Source organism: Nicotiana sylvestris, chromosome 8 (assembly GCF_000393655.2).
Source record: "Nicotiana sylvestris chromosome 8, ASM39365v2, whole genome shotgun sequence".
In the NCBI taxonomy this organism is placed as follows: domain Eukaryota; kingdom Viridiplantae; phylum Streptophyta; class Magnoliopsida; order Solanales; family Solanaceae; genus Nicotiana; species Nicotiana sylvestris.
The window spans coordinates 2,603,401-2,618,252 of record NC_091064.1 but is presented as its reverse complement, the minus strand read 5'-3'; the positions used below and the strand labels follow the sequence as shown (position 1 = coordinate 2,618,252).

General features: G+C 33.1%; 2 protein-coding genes across 2 annotated transcripts; one reads left to right on the top strand and one right to left on the bottom strand.

The window, feature by feature from the left end:
* The first annotated feature begins 243 nt into the window (after positions 1-243).
* On the top strand, positions 244-6,342 carry LOC104220522 (uncharacterized). The gene is made up of 9 exons (XM_009771402.2): positions 244-350; positions 1,803-1,874; positions 3,758-3,874; positions 3,972-4,165; positions 4,240-4,345; positions 4,465-4,612; positions 4,760-4,899; positions 5,474-5,640; positions 5,851-6,342. Exons 2-9 carry the CDS (start codon positions 1,811-1,813, stop codon positions 6,142-6,144), a joined length of 1,230 nt encoding a protein of 409 aa, XP_009769704.1. The 5' UTR covers positions 244-350; positions 1,803-1,810; the 3' UTR covers positions 6,145-6,342.
* A 3,367-nt stretch (positions 6,343-9,709) lies between these two features.
* LOC104220523 (protein DETOXIFICATION 18-like) lies at positions 9,710-13,655 on the bottom strand. Its single transcript, XM_009771403.2, has 7 exons — positions 13,071-13,655; positions 11,316-11,863; positions 10,951-11,037; positions 10,800-10,856; positions 10,458-10,696; positions 10,228-10,346; positions 9,710-10,016 (listed from the first exon to the last, which is right to left on the bottom strand). Exons 1-7 carry the CDS (start codon positions 13,362-13,364, stop codon positions 9,885-9,887), a joined length of 1,476 nt encoding a protein of 491 aa, XP_009769705.1. The 5' UTR covers positions 13,365-13,655; the 3' UTR covers positions 9,710-9,884.
* Between the last annotated feature and the right edge of the window lie 1,197 nt (positions 13,656-14,852).

The following is a 14,852-nucleotide window of genomic DNA, read 5'->3' as shown; positions in this document are numbered from 1 at the left end:
CAGTTTTGGAGAAGCAGAAAAAAATAGCTTCTCCCCAAAAGCACTTTTTGAGAAATATTTTTGAGAAAAATACACTTAGAAACAATTTTTTAAAGCTTGGCCAAACATTAATTGCTATTTGAAAGTATTTTTCAAACTAATTAGTCAAACACAAATTGCTTCTCGACCAAAAGTACTTTTTAAAAAAGTACACCGTTCATTTTTGCAGCTTGACCAAACGGTCTATTAATTCGGTTCACAAAATAGACGGCTCTTTTTGCTCTCTCTTGACATCAGGCTATTTCTTCTAAACCCAAAACAAATTTCATCCTTCACACGTCGGATCAAGCAGACGCCGAATCTTTTTGTGGGTAAGATTTTGAAAATTATACTTGGAATTCTCCATCTTGTTTCCACTTTTCTAATGGTAATTTTCAGTTTCGAGTTTAGGGTTTAAAAAAAACCCTTTTAAAATACGATTGAATCTCTGAATTTTCTGTAATTTTGTTGACATCCCGATTCTCTAAATCGTAAATCTTAATTGGGACGTGTTCTAAATTGTTAGCAATGTTTTTTTCTCTTTTGCAGATTCACATAGTCCCTTTTGAACCTTCTTTTGTTTTCTTCAAGAATTGCATATTAGTGACTGAAATTCAATTTCTCTAGTTTTTTGAAATATAAACCGTAATTGGTGTTTATGAAGCTCGTCCAAAATTAAGAAACTTTGCTATGGCTAGAATTCGGATAATGAAGTTCTGTGTTGTTGAAATTAGAGCCGCTATAGTTTCATATTTGGCTAGAATTTGGATAATGTATACATAAGTAAGATTTATATTTCAGTGCTTTCTGAATTTTTATGTGCTATTGCTCTTGAATTATTCAGTCATTTGTTACATGTTTTATAATTAAACCATGCTTTCTTTTGTTTATTCAGGAATAGCTTCTTTACTTCCTCAATTTTTTTCCTATTTTGTGTTTAAGATCATACCATTTACTACATCTTTGCAATCTTCAAACAGATTATTTGCTTAGAAATATACAACTTATCTTCATGGGTGAGGCTAGTAAAGCCTTCGCTTTAGGCCCCAAAAATTTTGAGGCCCCAAAAAGTGTTGTAAAATACGTAATAATATTTTGACTTAGACAATTCTGAACTTTGTAGAAAAAAGTATAAAATCCGTGTAAAAAGGTTTTAAAAAAACAAAGAATATTTACTTTTTAACATAAGAAATATTCTAGAACTTCGAATTAAACTACTCAAATCTTTGTATTAGCAAATAAAGTTTTTTACATCAAGATCCAAGGTAATGCATTGCAAACATATGGCTAACATCTTGCTAATTTGAATTAACACTTGATAATATAAATAATAATATTACTAGATGAAGCTAAAAGTCATATATCTTGTTTGAATACTTTACGTTCAAAATATTTTTTTCTACAATTGTTGTTATTATATATAATTTTCATTTATAGTTCAAATAGTTTAACAATTGGATCTTACATAAGATGTGGTATGCAGATCTGAACACTGAGATTAAGATGTGGTATGCAGATTTGAACACTGAGATTAAGATGTTGAAAAACAAACAATCTTAATCATTCAGTGTTCAGATCTGCATACCACATCTTAATATTCAGACGCATGATTCAGACATCTTAATCTTAAAAAAAACAAACGAGTTAATAAGTTTTGGGCTTTTAAAGTGGGCTTTATTGGGCTATTTAGCCCATATTAAGTGGTGGACCTAAAAATTAAAACTGACCCGTTCTCTTTTACCTCTATTTTTCTTTTTCGTACATCTGTTTTTTTTTACTCTTAGAAAAAGCAATGGAGAAGAAAGGGAGCAGCTCGAAGATGAATATAGCCATAATCCATCCCGATCTCGGAATCGGTAATTATCAATTTACATATTTAAATTTCTTGATAGATCTTTTTGTAATTGCATTTTGTTGAATCATTTGCTTCAGCGATCAAAATAATTTATATGTAGGAGGAGATCATGAATTCCAAAAGCTTCCACCTTTTTTCCAATGTCTTTTGTTTTTGTGTTTTTTTTTTTTTTGGGGGGGGGGGGGAGGTTGGGGGAGGAAGGGGGTGTCTGACTAGTGAGCTTAGCATTTTTGGTTGGCGTCTAGTCTTAAAAAAATTATTGTATGAATCATTAACTAGTGAAATCGTCAGGATGTTGCTTAGTGAATAAAGCGGAATAGGTATAGACAGGGGGGCCTAGTATACAAGTTATGGGTTTGGATAACTTTGGCTCAAACTCTGTATATGTGTTTAAAAATCCACTAAATAAGTACAAATAATAGAATTCAAATTCAGTTGATCGAATGGGCTGTGGTAAAATTTCGAACTATAACCTATAAAGTTCAAATCTTGGATTTGCCTCTGGGGTATAGATGATTTACATAGAGAATACGCTTGTTCTCGAGCTTTTGGCTAAGCTCACTAGGATTTATATAGGCGCTTTCAACTAGTTTGGGATTGAATTGTAACTGATGGGTTTACTGATAAGGAAGAGAATTGTAGGGAGGAGGTGGTAGTAATTTACATAATCCCCATTAAATTGTTTTGGTTAATCGACCTGCTGAAAGAATGATTTTTGTACAGTGTGATGATATATACTTTTAGAAAGCTTTTTGTATGGAGTGGTCATTGTGTTTTTATGTTGTCTAGAGGCCTTTGGATGACTCACTATTAATGGAACAATTTCCACGAATTCCTGGATAATTCCTCTCATAATATAAAACAAAAGAGTGTTTTATGTGGCTTGGTAACTTCCTGTCTTCCATGCAATTTCTTTTAAAAATCTTTTTTGTTGGTTACTTGGTTTGCTACACGATTTTGCCGTAGAAATCAAGTTAAGTCTGTTTAGATGAGAGCAATAGAGGTGCTTAACGTATCTGGGGACAACATTTTCTTGTCAGGTTATTTAGCAATTTTATCATTTTAACATGCATGACAGATGCTTAGGCTGTTGATATGCAACTAACCTACTCTCTTCCCTTTACATTATACACTCATCGGCTTTTTAGTATTTTTATGTGTTCACAATCAGTTGGTTCTTGAGGGCGGTTGATCAAATAGGTAAAAAGGAGCGGCTAAAAGATGGTTAAATGCTGAGCTATCAGAAGCTTGAGTCTTCTCTCATCTTATAGTCCTACAGTTCGAATGACTAATCTGATTTAATTTGTCACTTTTAGTTTTCTCTTTCGTACAAAAAAGTAGGTGGGCATGAGTTTGATGAAACAAAATAACTTCTAGTATTGGCTCTTTAATTATCCACCTCAATTCCCTGAAAGTAAGTTCTTAGGCTTTTTTTCTGTGGATATACAAATTTAAATTTATAATATATCTTGAAAATAAAGAAAGAAAAGGAAATTGCATTAAGGTTGGTCTTTTACAGTTTATTGACAATAAGAGATGCATGATTCAAGGAGAGAGTGAGAGATGCATGATTCTGCACTTAAGCTGGCTGCAAATTTGCTCCTGTTCGTGTTGATAGGTTTCATCATGACTTGTTAGGCCTTCTGCCTTCTAGGATTAGTCAAGACACAAATAAGCTGCATATACAAATATCTCCTGTATACTTGTGGTCATGCTCAATAATTACGTGTGCACATTGTGTCAGTCAGATGCTTGTGAGCATAATTTTCATATGATATATTTTATGCAATGCGCAGACCTATGGGATAACAGAAGTTTATTTTATAATGTATGTAGCATTTCTCCTTTCTTCCACTCATGTGTCTGACATTTTATGATGTTTAGGTGGAGCTGAAAGGCTAGTTGTTGATGCTGCTATGGAACTTACTTCCTTGGGGCACAAAGTTCATATTTTTACTGCACACCATGATGAAAATCGATGTTTTGAAGAGACTCTGTCTGGTCAGAATTCTTACTTTCTGTGCTCCAGTCATATGCCACAGAAACATCAAGTATGTCCTTACTTGACTGATGTAAATACACGTTACACACTTTACAGGTGTCTTTGATGTTACAGTATATGGTGCTTTCCTTCCCCGTCATATCTTCTATCGGCTTCATGCAGTATGTGCATACTTGCGGTGCTTGTTTGTTGCTCTCTGCTTGTTGCTTATGTGGCCTTCATTTGATGTAATACTAGCAGATCAGGTCTCTGTTGTCATTCCACTATTGAAGTTAAAGAAGACTGCAAAGGTATTTGGATGCTCTGATAAAATCAACTATTAAGATATGATCATAGAGATATATGAAATTTATACCTCATGCAGGTTGTATTCTACTGCCATTTTCCAGATCTCTTACTAGCGCAACATACAACTGCTCTTAGGAGGATATATCGGAAACCTATTGACTTCTTAGAAGAAATAACAACAGGTATTTCATGAGTCTGTCTTTTATCATTGGTGTTTGTTTTTCTCATTTGTCAATGTTCTACTTTTTCCCTTATCTGTTCAAACATCTGCTTCTTGTTTAATTGCTTTGCCAAACTATAGGAATGGCAGATTTGATCCTGGTTAACAGCAGGTTTACTGCATCTACTTTTGCGAAGACCTTCAAGAATCTAGATGCACGTGGGATTAAACCAGCTGTTTTATACCCAGCAGTCAATGTGGATCAGTTTGAGAAACCTAATGATACCAAGTAAGCACATCCTTCTAGTTTGAGATTTGATTGCAATAACACGGAACAATCCCTTCCATGCACTTTCCCCTCTATAAAAAAAGGGGCTCGAACAAACACAAATAATACATCAGATGTTAGTATAACTTCAGTTGTTCATTTTTTTAGGTTGAATTTTCTATCCATCAATCGATTTGAGAGGAAAAAGAACATAGAATTGGCAATATCTGCCTTTGCCACGCTTCACACCCATGGAATGCATGATGATCGAGGAGTTAACATGGATGATGTGTCCTTGACTGTTGCAGGCAAGTTTATTCAGTTCTTCAGTTGACGATTTCTTGTGTTCTGTTTTGCCTCTCATATCTTTTATTTGATGGTGGTATACTGTTATTTATCTGGTATGGTTGATTTGCATTCTTAAAAGACTCAGAAGGCCATTCTACTTTTGATATCTTGTATACTAGTTAAATTCTTGTGTTCTGTTAGAGGTAGAGTTCATGGAGAGCCAATAAGATATTAAGAATTTGTCTGGTGTATATAGCCTGTCTGATCGCATATATACCTAATAAGGATATTTAGTGCGCTGAATCTATACAAATATCATTTATATATTTTCTTTTTTGTGATTATCGAGATGTTACTCAGTTATCGATGTTAGCTGGAGAAAATAAGCCTTAGAAAGTTAAAGTTCCTAAATTGCTTTGTTGCACTTAAAAGTTTTGATAAAGCTGTGATATGCCTTCAGCACCTTAGACATGGATTTGAAGTATGCTTCACTAGATGAAGTCCAACATACCTGTTGTCCACCATAAGTGGCGCAATATATGCTCAAATAAAATCGTCATGTTTAGTTAATGGAGTTCTTCCTGCTTATTTCAGGTGGCTTTGACAATCGCCTCAGAGAGAATGTCGAGTATCTGGAAGAACTGAAAAAGTTGGCAGAAAGAGAAGGTGTTTCTCAGCGGGTCAGATTCATTACATCTTGCTCTACTGCAGAACGAAATGCACTGCTTGCCCAATGCCTCTGTGTTCTTTATACACCAAAGGTACATCTAATTTTGATCTCTCTTCAAACCAGGAAAAACATCATTGTTTTCTTGATAGACTGACTTGTCGGATGAACATCTCTCTCTCTTTAGAGTAGGATATCCTTTTACCATCATAGTTGATTGATGTTAGGAAGAGCATTTTCGCGCCTTTTCTCTTTTTTCTTTTTACCTAGAAAGCGGGCTAACATTTTTTTTTGGGAAGAGTAGGATGAGCATTTTGGCATTGTTCCTCTGGAAGCAATGGCAGCCTATAAACCTGTTATTGCCTGCAACAGTGGGGGCCCGGTGGAGTCAGTAAGGCATGGAGTGACCGGCTTCCTCTGTGACCCTAGCCCACGGGAGTTCTCTTTGGCAATGGCTAATCTTATTCAGGATCCTCACATGGCAGAGAAAATGGGGCAAGACTCTCATGAACACGTGACTCGGTCATTCTCTACCAAGATATTTGGCCAGCATTTGAATAGATATCTGGTTGATGCCGCACGAGGTAAGAAGGAATAGCATCCTTTCGGACTACTACATTCAAAGGAGTGGACCTATCAGGAAGTTGTAGTTAGATTAACTCACAGGGTGATTGCACTACACTTATTGTGATACAGAAATAGCTCCCAAAGTTAGGACGACTTATTGTTTTTTTCCTTTTAATGCTTATGAAAAGGTGTATATTACTTATTAAATAGAAGGTTATGGGTTTGTGGATGTGGTTTCTCAGCATTCTTTTTCCTTTTACTGCTTTAAAGGATTCTTTTTTGGTCTCTCAAGGTTACTTAGCACAAGCATTTCATCTTATACCTGATTGATGAGTTCTCTCAATGAACTGAATGTGTTATTCTTATGCTAAGAACAATTCAGTGAATGACATTCATCTGATTGATAAATTCGCTCGTCGTTAATGAAATTATTAGTATCAATTTTCCGTATTCTTGACATTCATCAGGAACTTAGTGCGCCGGGCTGCTATTTCTTTTTGTTGTGTTCAAATATCAAGTAGGTCCAGTGAAATCCAAGATGAGAAGCTCAACATTGGTGTTGTGTTTGTCTAATCAATGGAGAACATTTACAGAACTTGTGAATATACTTGTGAACATTGTAAGTCAGTTTAATTGCAAATTTCACCATGTCATTGGCATAAATCTTGTCACAAGTTGAAGATGATTGATGAATCTGTATTTTTTACCTTGACTAACTGTGGAATAACAAATTTAATGGTCTTTTGACATTCAAACTTAATGGTTATTAAAAGTAGTCCTCCCCTGAAAAAGCAGAATATGAAAAAAGAATGGAAATATTGCTTTTTCCTCCTTTGGGACTTAAATACTACTTCCATCCTTAACTAGTATTAGTACGCGCACGATGTGTGGATAATATTATTATCCTACTAAATTCTATAAATTTAAAAGAACAAATTATATGAATAACTATTGACATAAACTTAAATACTATAACCTCATATATAGTCGGTGATACAAACAAATAAAAATACAATATGATTCAAAAATAAATACTCCTTCCCTTTCAATTTACATAAAATATTTTTCTTATTAGTTTGTTCCAAAAGAATGACATACTTCTGTATTTGAAAATAATTTAGCTTTAAATTTTTTATTTTACCTATAATGAGAAGTTCTTGCACCCATACAAATACCATGGCTCCGCAAAACTGTTAGAACCATAAGTTTCAAAAGTTTTCTTTTTCGTTCTTAAACTCCGTGTCAAGTCAAACTATCCCATCTATATTGAAACTGATTGAAGTCATACTATATAGAGTAATAACTAATAAAAATACATTTAGTAATATCTTAATTTAAATTATAAAAATATATTATATTATTATCTCGATATAATAACTACTCTCATCAACATCAACTTATACCAACCTAAAATTACACAATGACAAATTAATATATACATACATGATAATTTATTAACAACCAATATATTCTAACTTTTGGGAGTTACCAACTTATAAAATAGTTGGATCGTAATTTGGTCAATAATTTTGGTAGTTACCTCAATTTTAATCACACAATTAAAGTCACTTTGTTTCTAACAATTTAAATAATACATTTAGGATATAGTTAAGATTAATATATTATAATTAAATAAATATTAACCTACTTTAAATATTTTTCTTCTACCATGCACATGTACTAAAAAAAGATAAGTTCTTACATGTAATTCTTAACTAAATGAATCTTACCTTATGATTTTTGTAATTCACTTTATTTTGTGTAAATATCAATTCCAAATCTATATAAGAATTTAAATTATATTTAAAATTTTCTAATTTGTTTCTCGGAATTATGCCAATTGTTTATATTTTTTTAGTTTTATCTATTATAACGACTTTAAATATGTGCATCTTATTTATATAGTATGATTTAGCTCATTATTATTTTAAAAACTTTCTCATTATTATTTTAAAAATTCTCTCTTCTCAAAGATCAAATAAGTCTTATCATTATGTATACATCTACTACTTAAGTTATTTAATTACATACTTTTTATTCTTTTTCTGATTCCTTGTTCATGTTATTGCATTACCATAACTTAGAGTTGTTCATATTATTGCCCACAACTCTCATTAATAGATAAATTTAATTTTTTTTTTGTAATAAAAATTATATTCTATTTTTTATTCTACTGCTTAAATTAATATTTAAATTTATCAATAGTAATTTTGAGTATCATTTATTTATTATCTATATTTGATATTTTAGCTGATTGAAGTACTGCATACTCGTAGTATGTATTGATAATACCTCCATATTTATCTTTATAATGAGTTAGATAGGGGTGTTATTTTTATCTTTCAATTCAATTTTTTTTTTTTGTGGTATGAACCTTATTAATTAAGATAGAGTAGTTGGTTATATCATTATAAAACTATTATTCTTTCTTTCCATTCAGATTCAAAATAATCTTATTTACTATCTTTCCATTTAAATTAAAAAAAATATGTTTTAATTTTAAATTAAATTAAATATTATTATAAATATTATCCTAAGTTGTCAAATAACTTTATAATAGCGTGTCATTGCCCACTTAACTTAGCGACAATGCAAATTATCCTTTAATATGTATAATATATATAAATATAAATATGGATGATTTCAACATTGAGTTTACTTATTGGTGAAGAAAATGCTCTTTCACCTAAGCAAATTTTCCTTTATTAATCACCATATAAGTTGATGCTTCAATTTATATTTTCTCTCTTCTGTTATCACTACTAATATAATATAAATCTTAATTTCATATTTGTTATACTTAAATTTATTGAATTAACGTCTTAGGCACACGGAGAAGTGAACACTCTTGATCACCTAAGGTAGTTACGAAAGTTAAGTTTTGATCCAACAACTCGGTAATTATGAATATGGGTTCGAACCTAGATTTTTTTAGTCTTATTTCTAGTAACAAACACGTTTTTGTTTTTTCTGTTTTTTATGTTGTGAACTCAAATTTAAAAAAAACTCTTTCTCATTATTTAGAACAATTCGCCTCACTCGTTAAGCCTCTCGTTTGAATTGGAACATTTATGTGTTGATTAGCTTTCCTAATTAATTAATTAATCAATTCAAATTTAACTTTCTTTCCATTCGGATTCAAAAGAATCTTATTTACTATCTTTCTATTTAAATTAAAGAAATATTATCTTTCAATTTAAATTAAATACTATAATAAATATAGTCCTAAATTGCCAAGTGATTTTATATTAGCTTGCCACTTGGCTTAACCACAATGCAAACTTTCTTGCTTTAATATATATACAGATACCACACTATGATAATTTACATGTATTTCGTATTCTGCATAAACTGACTTATTTTAAATTATGTACACGTCATGAATATTCTCAAAATTACAGAACCACCACCACCACCACCACCAACAACAACAACAACAACCCAGTATAATCCCACTTAGTGGGGTCTGGGGAGGGTAGTGTGTACGCAGACCTTACCCCTACCCTAGGGTAGAGAGACTGTTTCCAAATAGACCCCCGGCATCCTTCCCTCCAAGAACTTCTCACCTTGCTCTTGGGGAGACTCGAACTCACAGCCTCTCGGTTGGAAGTGGGGGTTGCTTACCATCAGAGCAACCCCTCTCAAAATTACAGAACCAATGAATTAATTAAAAAATTATCAAAATCTGAAGGAGAAGTTATTGGCCGTCGATCAAAAGCTGCCAACAAGACCACCAATGGCGATTTGCAAGTTATTCTCATGAACTCATGCTTAGGCTGGAGGTTCATTTTCTCCATTATTATTTGGTGAGACCTCTACTTTCCCCCATTTTGTCAAAAAAGTCAGTAGCAACATGCCCAAAGATTGACAGGCTAGACCAGAAATCAATCCCAACCATAAACCCTGCAACATATATTTTCCAAAAAGAATACTTGGTTAGAGCAACAAAAAATTGGTTACATTTGTAGAAAAGAGTATAACACCTATGACAGGGAACGTCTATAGGTTTTTTACACTATCAGGTTAAAATGACGTGCAAACATGTAATAATTTGGTAATTTATACAATAAAGCAAACAACCTGCTATAAACAGTGGTTGATGCACGTAAGTTACCTGAGCATGTAGTTTGAACTTGAAAGCAAGAAGACCAGCTATTGGCATGCCAATGAAATAGAAAGTTGCCAAGTTGATGTACATAGCCAAATGCTGCCATCCGCATCCCCTAGTCACACCTGATCAATTAATTTATGTTTTAGCTTGTGCTAGTTAATGTGTAAAACTAAAGTACAGTGTCTCCCTCACACACAAACACACAGTGTATTGCAGCTATATAAAAATTTAACCTGATAGGATTCCTTGAATGAAATCGAACACAAAGGAGATTAAGAGGAGAGGTGTCATGGAGGCAAATTTGTGAATTATCTCCGTGCTATCGCTGAAGAGGCCAGCCCATGCATTATGCCCAAAACCTAGAGCAATATCAACTACAATGGCAAGAAGAATAGATAGCTTGAGAGTAACAACCATAGCATTCTTAGCTCTGTCAGTATTTCCAGCTCCTAACTCGTTCGCCACTCTGGTGCTGCATATGTTTTAGAGTACACATTTGGTATTAGCAAAAAATTTAGGGAGAATTAACAAAAAAAGGTTCAGAATTTTTGACAGCTTTTTGTTGGTCACATTACCTCGCAGCTGCACTCAGACCATAAGATATCATGTAGGCAATGTTTTGCGTATTTACACTGGAAGGTCACAATCCAAAACAATTGGTATTAGCAACCAAAATTCAGCTTTCAAAACTATGAAAATGTGTCGTTGACAAGGAAAGAAGCTTACCACATTGCAACTACGGAAGTATTTGTTCCTGAGCTTGGCATCAAACCAGCCAATAACACAAGTAGCTCAAAAGCCCAGTACTCCAAACTGGTATACAGCAAAATAGGAAATTATTGATAAGACTTCAATGGCAATGTGTTTTATTGTAATAACACAGAGTTTAAGTTTTATTACAGTGTAAAAGATATTTAAAGTCAAGTAACTTTAAGGGAAATTGAAGGTAACTCTATGTAATAACTGTTGATTAGTGACCTGAGAAAATGGTAAGTGGACTGCTATAACATGCTAACATACACTTATAATGTAAAAGAAAATTATATTGTCAATGCATATTACTTAATAACAAAACGACAGCTAATTCTCACCACACCATGGCAGCAGAGGGCAAAGCCAACTTCAAGTTTGTTAAAATATGATGAAATGGCTCAAATGAGAAACCATTTGGCCTTATATGGCTGAATCTCTTGGAGAAAAGCACGTATATACCCAAAGTGAGGAGTGAGATCCAGATCGAAATTGAAGCTGCTAATGCTGCTCCTTTGAAAGCAAGACCTGTCCAATTTACCAACGCATAGGCAATGCCAATGTGGATAACCAAAGATCCAACTGAACACAAAGCCAGAGGCATGATGATTGACTGTGCCTGAAGAAATCTTAAGATGTTTTGCAGAAAGCTATATGCAAACAATCCAGGAATGAGGAACCTCAAGAACACGCCAGCTTCTTTAGCTATGTCAGGATCTTGATGGAGTAAAATCAGAATTATATCAGAAAACCACCAGATAACAGCAATCACTATAGAAAAGAAGAATGATATGATGCATGATGTTTGTAGATGCACTCCCAGCATTCTGTACATTTTTGCTCCGTATCCTTGGCCGCATAATGTCTCAAGTGCACCACTTAGACCAACCTAGATTGTTAATCGACAAGTTCAATATTATTTTTTGATATAATTAAGTAACTACATGTTGGACTGACAGCAACTTCCCAAACAGAATTATTATGCAGAATATAAGAATGCACATCTCTTGCAGCCACAGGAGCATACAATTGAGATTGAGTGTGCAAGGAGAAAGCCCTGTTCGAGCTATTAGGCAGAATGTTTTCAATAGGATATGAAGTTACTGATCCTCTGATAATATTTGAATAATCCTTCTTAGTTGTATCCAAATCAGTCTTAATTTTCAAAAAAAAAATTCACCAAGATACGGAACTTTCAAGTCATCAATTTAAAGTGTGTCGCCCACATTTTCCGTGAAAAGTGTATCAATATACATGTATTCAACAGATTCAAGTTTGGTGTTTCTTCCATTTACGCAACTATTTTAAGATTCTACATTGGTATCACTCATTAGCAATTTTTTTGACACCTCGCAAGCATCATTTTTGCATTCACCTTCCATGAAAAGCACATTAAGGAACATCTTCTAAAGCTTCAGCAGATTCTATAAGAATGAAATCTGAAGAAAAGAACCCTAACTCGAACTTATACTGCACTGCTTAGCTAACAACTCAAGTAACTAACTGTAACTATCTTCTAACAGTTCTAACTGCTTACTACTTCTGCCTATTCAGCTCTTTTTCTTAGCTCAGCTCTAGAATTACATCAACATGATAGAACACTTTTATTGATGATCTAATTAATTGTTAAAGCTTTAAGAATGAGTGGTTCAGACAAGATTTGGAGTACTATCTCAGGCATGAATCCTGACACGTAAAACTCAGCGTCTTTTAAGTATTTTCGAGTTTTGTCGATTAAATAGATAAGTCAGAGACAAAAGAACATTCGATTAGCTGTAATAAAACAAACGAATACTACATCAAAATTAAAAACAAACAAGTTGTCTACATCCTTATCCCACATGAGGCATGCATTATCAGCTCTATTCCCCAAATGTCACTGAAAATCATGTGTTTCCTTAATATAAGGTCTATCAACATTATAATTGTTTACACCACCAGGGTAAGATAATAGATTACTTACCATTTATTCTAACTTACCAATAAATATTATTAAACATAGTTACCTATAATTACCTTTTAAGCTGCCTGATCATGTGTAAATGTTTTTTTAACTTAAACTAAGCAATAAATATGAAAGTTGTAAATATACATACCATGAAAGAGAAACCAGTAACCATAGCCCAGGAATTAGCAAGATTTGATGCAGCGAGCTCAAGCTTGCCAAGATGACCAGCAAACATGACGGACACAAGGTTAATGAAATAGAAACAACTGTTCACCACAATCATAGGTAACGAAAACATCAACTGATTCTTAGCTTCTTTTACGTCGATCACCTTTGCCCACCACCTGTTTGATGAAATGTCCCTTTCATTGCCACCGCCGGCCAATGATGCTGACTGTAACATGGGGCTTTCTGGATTAGATGAACTATCTTCGGAAGCCATTGCCACCTTCTTGTTTTACTCTACTGCCTCAGTTTTGTCGTCCTCCTTTTGATATAGTAGTCTGTTTCTTTAGCGTCAAGAAAACTGTAGTTCAGAATTCGACCAAAGATAGTTCAGATCGAGCAAGGATAGAGAACTTCTCTTTATAATAGGAGAGTTAGTTGCATAGTAATAACTTTTTTTTTTGTTTCGTCCGGTATCTGCATTGGAGCCCAACTATACTCGAATTTCAATCGCGTAGGTCCCTTTCGGGGAAGCGCTAAGGTTCGAACCCGAGACCTCTGGTTAAGGGAGGAGTAGTCTCATCCACTGCAACACATACTTTGGTGGTTATAACTAAAAAAAATAAAAAGTTGCGGGTTAAATGGTGTAATATAATCAAATAGTATTTTCTTTTTCGTATTTATATGTTATATCTCTTTGTTTTATACACTTTTAAGAAATATATTAAATAACCCTAATCATAAGAGTATACGTTAGTCAAAATTTACCTTTTTTTAATACCTATAATAACGTTTCACTTGATTACTACTATTTACTAATTGAAGCAGTGATGATTGATTAGAATAATAAAGTAATAAACTAGCAATACTCATATTTATAATAATATAAAACTTATTTTAATTAGAAAAAAAAAATCTATTCCTATATAATTAATCTTATTTAGGTAAGAATTGAATAAATCAACTACTTTGAATTAGTCTGGCTCATTTGTCTTGACTAGCAAACTGGATTTCTCCAATCGCATGGTTCAAATCCGAGACTTATGTTAAGAGTGGAAGAATCTCATCCATTCCGTTATACTCTTTTGATCACGTACTTCATCAACTAAATTAATTTTTAATAAATAGTTGCTTGGATACATTAGAAAAAATTAATACCATGTTTAGCTAACAAAACAGGGACGAATCTAGCCTTAAGCCTATGGATTCCCGTAATCCATGCTTTTGCTCATATACTAAATTTGTATTAATAAATTTATTAAATATTTATATAAATAGCTTGAAATTTCAAACCTATAAAGTTCAAATTTTGAATCCGCCTCTACTGACCAATACATATGGTTGAGACGAATCACAAACTATCCAGTCATCTCTGATCGATCTTGGATTATAGATGTAAAAGAAGGAAAACTTACTTACACATTTCAACTTACAGTTTATCGTGGGGTAATATTATTTGTTTTGGATCATATTTACACGATTTTCTCCCAAAAAAAGTCTTATACTAGAGACGGATTTAGGAATTAAATTTTATGGAATTAAATATTTAAGGTTCTTAGTAATGAATCCATCGTGCTTTCGAAATGATGGTTCAGGCCTACAATTTTGGTACTATTTTAGTGGATATTTATACATAATATATGTTATGCGTCGAAAACATTAGGTTCAAATGAACCCGTTATCACAATGTTGTATCCGTCATTGTGTCACACTATTAAGAGTATTCAATACCCTTAGAAGTAGTTCTTTTAATACTTTTTATGCG

Coding starts and splice junctions, on each gene's coding strand:
- LOC104220522 (XM_009771402.2), top strand. CDS start 1,811: ATGGAGAAGAAAGGGAGCAGCTCGAAGATGAATATAGCCATAATCCAT. Junction 4,900..5,473: donor TGTGTCCTTGACTGTTGCAG/GCAAGTTTATTC, acceptor TGCTTATTTCAG/GTGGCTTTGACAATCGCCTC. Junction 5,641..5,850: donor GTGTTCTTTATACACCAAAG/GTACATCTAATT, acceptor TGGGAAGAGTAG/GATGAGCATTTTGGCATTGT.
- LOC104220523 (XM_009771403.2), bottom strand. CDS start 13,364: ATGGCTTCCGAAGATAGTTCATCTAATCCAGAAAGCCCCATGTTACAG. Junction 10,857..10,950: donor ACTTCCGTAGTTGCAATGTG/GTAAGCTTCTTT, acceptor GTGACCTTCCAG/TGTAAATACGCAAAACATTG. Junction 10,017..10,227: donor AGTTCAAACTACATGCTCAG/GTAACTTACGTG, acceptor TATATGTTGCAG/GGTTTATGGTTGGGATTGAT.